General features: G+C 41.6%; 1 protein-coding gene and 1 long non-coding RNA gene across 3 annotated transcripts in view; one reads left to right on the top strand and one right to left on the bottom strand.

Moving 5' to 3' along the window:
- LOC122237691 overlaps nt 1-13,030 on the top strand; it is a 115,198-nt gene that overhangs the window by 61,520 nt on the left and 40,648 nt on the right. The gene's annotated exons all lie outside the window — the stretch shown is intronic.
- FTMT (ferritin mitochondrial) lies at nt 1,649-3,415 on the bottom strand. The gene has a single exon (XM_007086847.3). It carries the CDS (start codon nt 3,050-3,052, stop codon nt 2,324-2,326), a length of 729 nt encoding a protein of 242 aa, XP_007086909.3. The 5' UTR covers nt 3,053-3,415; the 3' UTR covers nt 1,649-2,323.

Genomic DNA, 13,030 nt, shown 5'->3' with positions numbered 1-13,030 from the left:
TTGTAAATAATCTGCCTGTAAATTCCTGTCAGCATCTGTTTCTATTTCCACTGATTTTGCCATGTTCAGGCCCTATTGCTTTCTCTCTACCTTATATTTTTACTTTTCTTGTTGTGAGAGTAGTGCAGTGGGTGTCCATAAGAAATTTATTTTAAAAAGACAAGTAGCTAAAGAAAATGAATATCAAACACAATCTCATTAAGAGGCTCTCTGGCTTCCTTTGTTGGTGTATCTACTTCCATTTTGTATGCATATATATTATTTCCCCTGTACTTGTCTATATACAATTATATAATATAGTCCTGTTTCATAATACTCTCGTTTTTAAGAGAACACATTGTGAATTTCTGCTCACATCATTATGTGCTTGGCAAAATCATATTTAATAGCTGTAGGGCATTCCACGTATGGCATTTTAATCTAAACCATTTTGTTGAGTTTGTGCAGTCATGTGCATGTGCCTCTCAGATCTGGGACTACAGGGAGCACAATTTGCCAAGGACCCTGCTGCTTTGCTCAGAAAAATCGATTCATCCCTTAGCTTGTTGCAAGCCTGCACTTCCCAGTCAATAACAGAGTTCCGGAAATGTTCTTAGGCAGGCCCATTTCTGGGAGACCTGGGATTCCTCTGATGAGCGACTCTAGCTATGGTCTCCCAGAAAGCTTTGTAGCACGTTGCTTACAACAATGCACCACATTCCTTTTTTCCTTCCGCCAGGATCAGACTTGCATGGAGTCTGGAGGCTGTATCTGCTTCTCCAGCTCCTTTCCCATTTTCTCTCAAGGGCCTTTTGGTCTCCCCTAAGACATTTCTTATATACTTAATCCCATCTTGGCACGTTTCTCAGAAGACCCAAACTAACACAGACATTTAGGTTGTTCTCGGGTTTGTATTCTGTACAACTAAACTTGTGATTGCTCAATTCTTAGCACAGCACTCTTTTGCTGAGAGCCCTTCAAGCACTGCCATTGCTCAGTACATTAAGCTTAAGCCCCTCCTACCCCCTCCACATTTGGCTCCAGCCCATCTATCCAAACACCACCCAGTGTTCTTAGTCCAGCCCCGGGGCCTGCTGACCAAATATTCTTGCATTCATTTTCTCATGCCTCCTTCCCCCAGCCCCCAAGAAAACATGTGCTCAGCTGATGCCTCCTTCATTCTGGATTTCTTTGTGACTTCCTCCACGCACCCCCCTCCATTTTAAAGGCCACAGAAATGTGTTTTCTGCAGTGTAGTCACTCTTTTTGTCAAAAGTAGTTAGTTACATTAAAGGGAGGCTATAAAGCCCAAGGGTGAAGTGTATACTTTGTAATCAGACAGACCTAGATCATCATTTAACACACACACACACACACACACACACACACACACACACACACGTACGCCTGGGTGGCTAAGTTGGTTAAGCGTCCCACTTTGGCTGAGGTCATGATTTGTGGTTCATGGGTTCGAATCTGGTGTGGGGCTCTGTGCTGACAGCTCAGAGCCTAGAGTCAGCTTCGGATTCTGGGTCTCCCTCTCCCTCTGCCCCTCTGCTGCTCTCACTCTATCTCGCTCTCTCAAAAATAAATAAACATTAAAAAAAATTAAAACACCTACAAATTAGCAGAGATTGGATAGGTTTGGGAAAACACTGAGCTAAACAAAAATAATCCAAGATGTTTTTAATTCTCAGACTTCCCAGAGCCCTTAAAATGTTCATATGTGTCATAACTTCCTAAGGCCAGTATCGACACTTTGTGTAGCTTTCCTTGAATTTGATCACAAAATCCTTTAGAAACAGATCATCTCCAGACATTATTTTTTTCTTGGAAAATACTGGGAAAGGGTAAACGTCACAGAATTTTTCATGTATGGTTTTCACAGTACTTTATAGTACTATATATATTCTTCAACTTGTTATAATTGTTTGTATATTTATCTTACACATCTTCCCAATTTTAGCCTTTAGCATAAAGTCTTGAAAATAACAGGCACTTGTTCAGTAGAAAATCACAGAATTTTAGTGAAGGCTCATGGTCTGGAATAATATTTGGTAACTGGAGAAAGTTTGTATCTACTTTTCAGTAGCTGTTTCCCAGTCTTTTTTTTATACCATAGTATCCTGGGCTACTTTACAGGCTAGAAAAATTATCTTGATGTTGGACAGGAAGAAAAAAAAAGCCCTTAACTGGAGGCTAAATACATTTTCTCCATAAGTCACTTGATTGGGACAGTTTAACAGTATATAAAGGTGGAGGTGCATTTTAAGGGCAAGAAAGCAGGAGTCAGCCGACTCTGGGTCTTGGCACACCATGGGCAGCAAGGAAGGCAGCCTGTGGCTTAGTTGTGATCGTTTTCATTTCCAAGGGTGTGCTTGTCAAAGAGGTACTCTGCCAGGCCGGAAGCCGGGGCCCCCATCTTAACCAAGTTTTGCACGTGGTCACCTAGTTCTTTGATCGATTTCACCTGTTCATTCAAATAGTGAGTTTCCAGGAAGTCGCACAAATGGGGGTCACCTTTGTCTGAGGCCAGAGTGTGCAATTCGAGCAACGACTGGTTCACATTCTTTTCCAAGAGCAGCGCACACTCCATGGCATTCAGCCCGCTCTCCCAGTCGTCCAGGTCAGGTTTCTTGATGTCCTTCAGGCAGATCCGGCCTCCCCGCTGGTTCTGCAGCCTCATCAGCTTCTCGGCGTGCTGGGTCTCCTCCCGAGACTGACGAAGGAAATATCTGGCGAAGTTGTTCAGGGCCACGTCATCTCGGGAGAAGTAATAGGCCATAGACAAGTACACATAGGACGCATAGAGCTCCAGGTTGATCTGGCGGTTGATGGCGGCCTCGGAGTCCGGGTGGAAGTTCTGCCGCACTCGGGAGGGGGCGGAGGTGGGCCCGGCAGGGTCCCGGGAGGAGGTGGCTGCGGCCAGCGGCCGGCGGGGGGCGGCTGGCTGGGGACCCGAGGGGCACCAGGAAACCCAGAGCGGTCGGAGCGCGAAGCCTCGGCGCGCGCTGCGCAGGGACACCAGCGAACTGCTGATCTGCTTAGAGAGGAACAAGAAACAGGGCGGCATGGTTCCCCTTCTTTAGAAGTCGGGAAACTGAGGCCCGGGCGGCTCACCGCGCGGTCGGGCACCAGGGGCACCAGGGGCTTCAGGGGCTTCAGGGGCTTCTGCATCAGAACGCAGCCCTAGGCGATGGCGACTGCGTCACACACACACGCCTTCGCTTGGAGAGGCTCAGAGTTCCAGGCGGAGGGCGGCGGGGGCGCGCGCGCCTGTCGCGGTTGGGCGCAGACGGATAATCCTGACAACTCCATTTAACGAAACATTGCCCCATTTCTGCCCTTGGGCGTTTGTAACTTATTTCATCTAAGTTAAAAGTGCTGTTAAAAAAAAAAGAAAGAAAGAAAAGCAGGCACTACGACTAGCAAAAGAAAGCACGAGCCCAGTGTACTTGCCCTCCCTTTGTGACCTCTTTCTGTGGAAAGACCAAGGCCTGGGGGAGGCAGGGCAGCGACATAGAGGAAAACAAGTCACAAAACTTTATCTGGGCGCGGGGGTCCACAGCCAAATTGGGTCTTTATAAATTGACTTTCTGGTTATTTTAACAAATGTAGGTATGGAAATAATTGCCAGAGTAGTATATAGGCACATTTCCAAGGGTCTGTAAGAAGACAGTGCCTTCTTTTAAAAAGACATTTTATTTTGGGGGCGTCTGGGTAGCTCAGTGGGTTAAGCGTGGGACTTAGGCTCAGGTCAGGAGCTCATGGTTTGTGGGCTCCAGCCCCAGATCAGGCTCTGTGCTGACAGCTCGGAGCCTGGAGCCTGCTTCAGATTCTGTGTCTCCCTCTGTCTCTGCCCCTCCCCTGCTCAGCTCTCTCTCTCAAAAATAAATAAACATTAAAAGTAATAAATAAAAAACAATAAAAACTTAAAAAAGAATAAAAAGACATTTTATTTTTAAATGTAAAATTTATCTTTACTGCAAAGAAAAATAGGATACTGTAGAAAAGTAGGAGGAATAAATAAACTAGCTCTAAACTTGATGTTATTTTCCTGTCTTTTGTTATTGCAGATACATACACTTGTGGTGAGCATAGCAAAGCTGTAGAGAAGTTGAATCACTATATTGTACATCTGAAACTGATGTAACATTGTGTCTCAACTAAAATAAAAAATACTAAATTAAAAATAAAAAGGACAATTAAAAATTCAATTTATTTATTTTTTTAAATATAATTTATGGTCAAGTTAGCTAACATACAGTGCATACAGTGTGCTCTTGGCTTCAGGAGTAGATTCCCATGATTCATCACTTACATATAACAGCCAGTGTCCATCCCAAGTGCCCTCCTCAATGCCCACCATCCATTTTCGCCTCTCCTCACCCCCCCCCCACCATCAACCCTCAGTTTGTTCTCTGTATTTAAGAATCTCTAATGTTTTGCCTCCCTCTCTGTTTATAACTATTTAAAAAAATTACATTTAAACTGGTATTTGGTTTTAAAAGAATATCTGTAATTGTTGTAGTGTATTGAGAAAATGAGTATTAACTCACAGAAGAAAATTCAGAAAATTCCTAATCTTTCTCTCCCAGAAAAAAACCATCGTTAAAATGTTGATAGTAATTCTCACAGATTAAAAGAAGAACATTAGGAGTGCCTGGGTGGCTCAGTCCATTAAGCATTGGACTTCGGCTCAGATCATGATCTCATGATTTGTGAGTTCCAGCCCTGCACCAGGCTCTGTGCTGACAGCTCAGAGCCTGGAACCTGCTTCAGACTCTGTGTCTGCCTCTCTCTCTGTTCCTCCCCTACTCATTCTCTCTCTCCCTCTCTCTAAACACTAAATAAACATTAAAAAAAAAAAGAGGAACATTAAAAAAAATCATAGAAACAAAACAACCAACATGTACATTTTTAACAGTTTTAAAGAGATAGGATTGACCTAAAATAAACTGCAGATACTTCAAGTGCACAAGTTGATAGGGTTTGACATAGGTATGTCTGTGAAACCATCATCAGAGTCAAGGTAATGAACATATTCATCAACTCCCAAAGTTCTCTCAGGTTTGTTTATATGTATTTTTTTTATTTTTTATTTTTGTTTTTATTTGTTTATTTAAGTAAACTCCACCCCCAACGTGGGGCTTGAATGACCACTAGATCAAGAGTCGCATATTCTGCCACTGAGCCTGACAAGTACCCCAACTCGTTATGTAATCACTCCCTCCTGCCTCTCTGCCCCACCTCATCCCAGCCATCCACTGGTCTGCATTTCCTCACTATGTAGGTTAGTTTGCACTTTACAGAATTTCATATAAATAGAATCTGTGTATATACCTTTCTGCCTGGTTTCTATCACTCAGCAGAGTGGTTTTGAGATCCATCCATATTGTCATGTGTATTAATAGTTTTTACGGTTGAATAGTATTCCATTGTGTAGAGATACCACAATCTGTTTATTCTGTCACCATCTCATGAATATTCTGCTTATTTACAGCTTTTGGCTGTTCAAGTAAGGCTATTGTGAACATTCCTGTACAAGTCTTTGTATAGTTTTATGAGCTTATTTCTCTTGGGTGAATATTTTGCTTGTAATGGGTAGATCATATGGTAAGTGTAGGTTTAACTTTTTAAGGAACTTCCAATTGTTTTTCCAAGTGGTTTTTCCCTTTTATATGGCCATCAGCACTATGTGAGAGTTCAAGTTCCTTCATATCCCTGCAACCCTTGGTATTGTCATTTATTTCACTTTAAACTTAAAACTTAAAATTTAGCCATTCTAGTAGATGTATACTGGTATGACATTGTATCTTTAATCTGAATTCCCATTTTAATTGATGATGCTGAGTATATTTGGTCATACTTCTTTGCTAACCATATATATATCTTTGGTGAAGTGTATATTCAAAGCTTTTGCCCATTTTACATGTTCAGCCATTTCTTAGGATTGTTTGATGTCTTATGGTTAATATCTGGATCTTTGATATTAGTGCTGCTTATATTCAGGTCTTCTTTCTGTTATCTGTATGTTACCATCTCTGTATTACTTTCCTATATTTCCTTGGGCAAATCACTTTACCTTTCTAGGTCAATTTCCTCAGTTATAAATCCAAGATCCTACTTATTTCCTTTGGGTTACTGAAAGGAATCAATAAAATAATTATGCAGGGTACTTATCACAGTGCTTATCACAGAATAAGCACTCAAAATATTCTTTAACAGTTCTTATTGCATAGTGTCTATTTAATTATTCAAAATCATTCATTTTCAATTATTCAGCAAGCAGTAATTATTATTATTACATATGGAAAAACTTATACAGTTTGTACAGTATGCTTACCCGCATTATATTGTTATCATGTAGGAATAGTGAGGTAGAAATTCTTTTATAATCTGGACACATCAAATGTGTAGTTTGGTAGGAAGCTCCTCGGTCTCAGATGAACTTCTTAAAGTGTACGATAAATAAAGGTGGACACCTAAGATCTAGCTGCACTTAAACTCTGCTGGCAGAATCTTACTGATATTCACCAAGAAATTTCCCACTAACTTTTGCTTTCCTATATCCATCTTTGCTTGTATTTTCTTCAAAGTTGTGTTTCTCCTAAAATGTAGTTCCCTAAAGAGAGGTTCTGAAAATGATCCTTTAGAGTGGTGTTAAATGCCAACTGCTGCTACCAGTGTTTTAGTAGAAATGATGCTCTTCATATAAATGCTTATCCCCAAAGTAATAAAAAGTATAGATATAAAATAAATGCAGTACATGAAATGTAATGCAAAACAAGGCCATAAAACACAATACACACTTAAACGTCCTGTGTTAACTTGTCAAAAATGTTTCTTGTTCCCTTACAAAGTTTGTCATGTATTTTGCTAGACTTTGAAAATGCAAGGAATCTTATCTGTGGGACATTTTGATTTCTAGTATTCATAGTAAAATTAATGGTCTTCTACCAAAAGTACACACCTAGATCATGGCCCACCATTCCTCACGAGTCATTTCTTCCTCCATTTTAATGACTTCTTCTCCTCCTTGAACACCTGTCTAAGCTTTCAAGATTCTCTGGTGTTGCCTCTACTTCCCCACCTTGCTGTCTTCTCCTCTTTTACTTCCTCATGAAATCCATCTCATCTTTTTAGGTCCCATCAAATATGTTACTTTCTCTGTAAGGTCTCAGATAACTTCGTTTGGAATTAATCAGTACTTTGTTGTTGTTGTTGAAGACTGTTTATGCTGAGAGTATATCATATCATATGGTTGTATATGGGCATGCACATGTGCATGCTTGTATGTATGTTGATGTATGTGTGTGTGTGTGTGTGTGTGTCCTTAAGGGCACAGCTTCTCATCATCCTCATTTTTTTTTTATTGTAGTTGACACATAATGTTATGTTAGTTTCAGGTGCACAGCATTCCATAAGTCTATAAATTGTGCTATGATCACAAGTGTAGCTACCCTCTGTTACCATACAACACCATTACAATATTACAATACAGTTACTGTATTCCCTGTGATGTACCTTTCATTCCCATGACTTACTCATTCCTTAATTGGTAGCCTATGCCTCCCACTCTCCTTCACCCATTTTGCCCCCCCCTCCTGCCCTCTGGCTACCCATCCTACTCAGTTTTAAATTTTTAGTCTTGGCACAATGCTTCTATCCCCCAGAAGAATGGGGATAGGGATTTTTATTTCCTATGGCATATCAGCTTGCCTAGCATGTGTTTGTCAAGTATATTGAGAGATGGCTTCACTTTAAGTTATTAGAAAAGCTCTGTACTTTGCTGATTTCAGCCTTTAAAGGAATAACAATATCTTCCATTTTCTTCTTTATAGATGTATTGGGTAAAGTATTTGTATTATATGTGAAAATGCTTTGCCACTTGGAGATTTAGGAACTACATGAAAGTGGATTGTAATTCACTGAATCGTGTTTTGGTATTTTCTTCAAAGCATTTGATTTTAAATACTAAATATTTTTTTAGAATTTACCTACCTTGGGGAGCACCTGGTGGTTCAGTCTGTTAAGCGTCCGACTTTGGCGCAGATCATGATCTCGCGGTTTGTGAGTTCGAGCCCCGCGTCGGGCTCTGTGCTGACAGCTCAGAGCCTGCAGCCTGCTTCAGATTCTGTGTCTCCTTCTCTCTGCCCCTCCCCCAGTTGTGTTCTGTCTCTCTATGTCTATCAAAATTAAATAAATGTAAAAAAAAAATTAGAATTTACCTATCTTGGAAAATATTTAAACAACACTCTATAGTTTTATGTTAATAGATGGGAGCAGAGTCATAAATAATGAGGAAAAGGAAAAATGAAAAGTAACTCTACTCCTTTATACTTGTACATACTTGTAGTGAAGACATATTTTCTCCTTTTCTCTTCTTTCTCTCTTTCTCTTCCTTTTCATCTCTTTTTATTCTTTCTTTAATGTTCAAACATGGTTAATCACACAAGCAATTCTTCATCTTTATTACTGATACTGGCCCTTTCAAAATTGCTTGCTGTTAGAAGTCCAAAATGTGACAAATCTAGGGTGGAGAGAAGTCCACTGATCACTGGAATATGGATTCTGGATTCTGGATTATGTTCTTGCTGTTAATGGAATATCTGAGGGTTTTGAACAGAGAACAGTAGAGGATTTTGTCTTAGGAAAAGGAAAATGTATTGTAATTTGGTGTATTATCACAAGGAAATCTCTGAAAATTCTAAAGGGAGTGGTTGGACTCAGCTGTGGAACACTTCTTGCCTCACTCTCAGATCTATTCAAAACTGGGAAATCTCCCAGGTCACTCGATAAATGAGTCACAACTGTAGTGCAAGCTGCCTCTAAAACTAGAAGAGGTCTAGCAAACTCTGTTTTAATTCATTTCATTTGTTAATTTTTTTCCTCTGTGGTCAGAGGCACAAGGTACAGTAACTCCTACATTATCTTCAGGAGGTGTCTGGGATACCTCAGACCATTATACTCCTAGAACTGTATGAACATCTTAGCTCCTGGGCTTCTAAGTATAATCCTTCCATCCCTTAGCAGAGCCAGCATTTCCCTAGTTGTGCCATGCTGAGATTTGGACCTAATTGTTGATATTGTGGTATACTAGGTGAATAGTATCCCAGTAAAATTCTTGGCCACCCAGAATCTGTGAATAGGCCTTATTCAGAAGTAGGGTCTTTGCAGATGTAACCAAGTTAAAGTGAGATCATACTGGATTAAGGTGTATCCTATTTCAGTGACTGGGATTCTTCCAAGGAGACAAAAATTTAGGCAGAGACAGACAAGGAGGAAGTCCATGTGACACGCAGCTCAGGCTGCTCTCAGACTCCAGGTCAGGGACTTGCAAACTTTTTCTGTACTGAGCCAGAGCAATATTTTAGGCTTGGTGGGGCATAAGGTCTCTGTGGTATCTATTCAACTCTGCTATTATGGTGTACTGTAAGCAGTCATAGAGTACATGTAATGAATAAGTGTGGTCGTGTTCTAATTAAACTTTATTTACAAAGATAGTAGTGAATCAAACTTGGCCCAAAGAGTTTGCTGACTCCTGCTCTGGAGAGGAGGACCTCTTTATACGCTGCCATGGAGCATTTCTGATATTCACTTCATTACTCTGGTAATTAACTCAGCCGAGTCTGCCATTCTCTCTCTTTCTCTCTCTCTCTTTTTTAAGCCTTATTTATCTTGAGAGAGAGAAAGAGAGAGAGAGAGACAGACAGAGAGAGCAAGCGAGGGCATTCACGTGAGTGGGGGAGGGGCAGAGAGACAATCTCAAGCAGGCTCCACACTGTCCCCATAGAGCCTAACACAGGGCTCGAACCCAGGAACTGTGAGATCATGACCTGAGCCATAATCAAGGGTCCAACATTTAACCGAATGAGCCACCGATGCGCCCCTGTCATTTTCTCTTTTTTACACATCAGCGGTGCTCAGTCAAACCCAGTCAATTCCACGTTTCCACCACAGCCCTGACCCAAGAGAGAGACTGCACACACAAGAGCATCTCCTTCCATCTGTGTCTGTCCCAGTTCTATAAGTGGAAATCTTAGTAACTGCAATGCTGGAACACCCCAGGAACTATATCACCCTCCACTCACCACCAGTATTGCGGGAGTAGGTGTGGGGTGCATGTTGTTACTTGTCCAGCCAGTGATCCAGTTCCTGAAACTCATTTTAGATTTGCCTCTTAGGGACATTTCCAATAAAACCTTTTTTAGGTTGGTTTCCTAAGCAAACTTCCAGCAAATGTCTCATTTGCAAGTGATTTATCAAGGAAATGCCGCCAGGAGAAACCAGTAAGGAAGTAGAAGAAGCGTAAAGGGGGAAACAATAAAAGGGTGTGATTCAGCAAAATTGAGAACAGAAAAGGCTAGCTTCAAAGGCCTGTGCAAACGGGTAGCGTCCTGAACTGAGTCAAGCCCTGGGCTTGGTTTAATGCTTTGCTGCCGCCGCGGTCTTGAAAGTCATTAAGAATCTGATTTTTGAACCTGTATCTTTTAAGAGCAGTCGGTTGTGGTGTGTGTGTGTTGGGGTGGGGGGGGGGAGCACAATGGAGTGGACAGGTGAGCAGACACATGTAATTTGTGTGTTTCTCATCCCTTGCGTCCCTGTTCACAGATAGCGCTTACAATGCTCCCTGAATGTTGAATTTTGGTGGAGCCATAACGAGTGGGAGATAAGCATCACTGAAAGCAAGTTGGAGGTAGAGGTGTTGAATCTGTGACCAAGGAAGCTGGGGTGCCCATTTGCTTTTGAAGCTGCCCTTTGCTTTTGAAACAGAATGTGCAGGGAATGCAGAAAGAAGTCCCTGACATTCCAAGGAACAAACAGGAAGGACTAAGGAAACTTACCAGATCTTTTCTTGCTAGTGTCAGACTTCACTGTCTTAGCAAGTCATTTATGCTAAAAATGGTGACACGGATGGAATCTAAGAAGTAAAGTAACCCATAGTTCATTTTCCTTTTGGTCCTTCCTTAATCAGTAAGCTAAAGATGGAGTGTTAATAGAACGTGTGCCCATTCAAAAAACCAAATAAAAACAATTCAGTTACTTTTGTGTAGCATTTCCCCTGTTCTGGTAACAATGAAATACTTATGCATGTACAAGCCACAAAATATGAATTGTGTAATTTCAGTGACTTTTTATATCAATAAATTGCTCTTATATTTATACTTAAAGCAGGCATTGCACAATCTAAAATCTAAATGTGAACAGTGAAACTGAGGCTTACAGTGTAAGATGTTAAGCATTTTTCTTTCTTAAAATGACGTTAAATAGAAGGTCAAAATGCCATGACAAGTCAAGAGAGACCACAGAGGAGAGTAAAACGTTTTATTATTTAGTGCCTTTAATAGCACTTTCCCCTGCATTTTCATCAAGATGGGCTACCATTTTCACTTTGGACTGGGCCCTGAATATGGGATAACTTGAACTGATCCCACAGGGGACCTCTGGATCCCCTGGAGGATAGGCATGCCTCAGAAATGGAGCTGGGACAAGGAGCTGGGCTTTTATAGCCCTGCACCAGCCAGTCACAGCCTATGAGGCCTGCCCTAGGGAGATGTACACACTCAAGTTCTCTGCTTGTCTGCATGTCCTGGAAAAGCATTTCTGGTCCTGACCATCATCTTCCTACCAGTGTTACAGATTCTCTTGTTAGAAGGAGCACACAGAAGGTTGGGTCAGGGCAGGGGGCACACACATGGTGAAAGGTTTCCAAGGGGATCTTGGGCAGGATCCCAACAACTCCTAACTGGTTGCCTAACCTAACGTCTTATTGTGATCAGACCAGGACCTAGGAGAAAATAGATAGAACACTTCAAAATAAGAATAGTTCTAGTTAGTTCATTACTCCTGGAGCTGATCTCAAGAGGAGTGGCTGGCTATCAGAACCCAGGTGACAGTGAACTGTTCTGAGAACAACCTGAAAAGGAGCAATGACACCTGGTGGAAGGACATGGCCAATCTCAGGGAAGGAACCTTGAAGGGAAGAATCCAGGGGAATGATTACGTGACCTCATTCTCTGCCTTCCTTTGGGTCTCTTGCTAGGGCTCTGCATAGGTTGACCCTAACAGAAAGTCAGAAGGTAGGGAACTCATTGCTGTAGTGCATTCAGACTGACCCCTGGGGAGAGAACAGGGCCAGGAAAGTTGCAGGGTGTGTATGTAGAGGCAGACATAGACATCAGACTGTTTTGTGCTCTTCTAATCTCCTGTGCATAGAATAGCCCCAGACAGCTATCTAAAAAGCAAATATGATTAAATTATCCACTTGCGTTGAACCTTCAGGTAGTCCCACATTAAACCACAGCCCTGTAAAATATATTCTCCCGGGCTTCTGTGACTTTTCCTTGCCATTTCCAGCGCTTCTTACTCTCTCTCAGTTCCCAGTATGCTTCAGTCTTTTTATGAACTTTGCTTTAGGCACCAGAAGGTACTATTTGTTCCTTTCCCATAGGCTTCTACATGCTGTGTCCACTACCTGGAGCATTGCTCCACTCAGAACTAACCACAGGACAGTGTGGGCAGATGCTTGTCAAACCCTTTCCCCTTCCGCAAGAGATGATGACAACTGGTTAACTGTCTGCCTCTGCTCAGATGTGGAGTACACATCCAGGCCATCTTGCTGGTGGAAAAATTATCCCTGATTGGCAAATTAACATTAATCTTCTCTGAGTATGATGAATTTTGTCTCTGAGCATGTCTTTACTGGGATTTTTGGAAGCTGTGGCATTGTTACAAAAGATATTTGTTCTTGTGGACATGAGGCTTTTTAGCCAGGGCATCTCTCCTAACCATTTTATGGGGATCTTAACAGGATGCTTGATACTACTGTGCCAATAAACCGTGGTTTCTATTTTAATCCTGAGTGGCATGGTGCCAGGCTTGTAGGTATGAATGTTTAGTTCATTCATGAAGGCCCTTTGGTGGTTGCTACAAAGAATAAGCAAATTAACATGGATTTATCTTTTGACACCCCACCCCAGTGCACCTGCTTTTCCACAGCCATGTAGCTGTGTCTAGCACCCCCTCCTTTTGTATCTTTGTCAGCTCA

The sequence above is a fragment of the Panthera tigris genome, chromosome A1, assembly GCF_018350195.1.
Source record: "Panthera tigris isolate Pti1 chromosome A1, P.tigris_Pti1_mat1.1, whole genome shotgun sequence".
NCBI lineage: Eukaryota > Metazoa > Chordata > Mammalia > Carnivora > Felidae > Panthera > Panthera tigris.
This window is presented reverse-complemented; position numbering and strand designations above follow the sequence as displayed.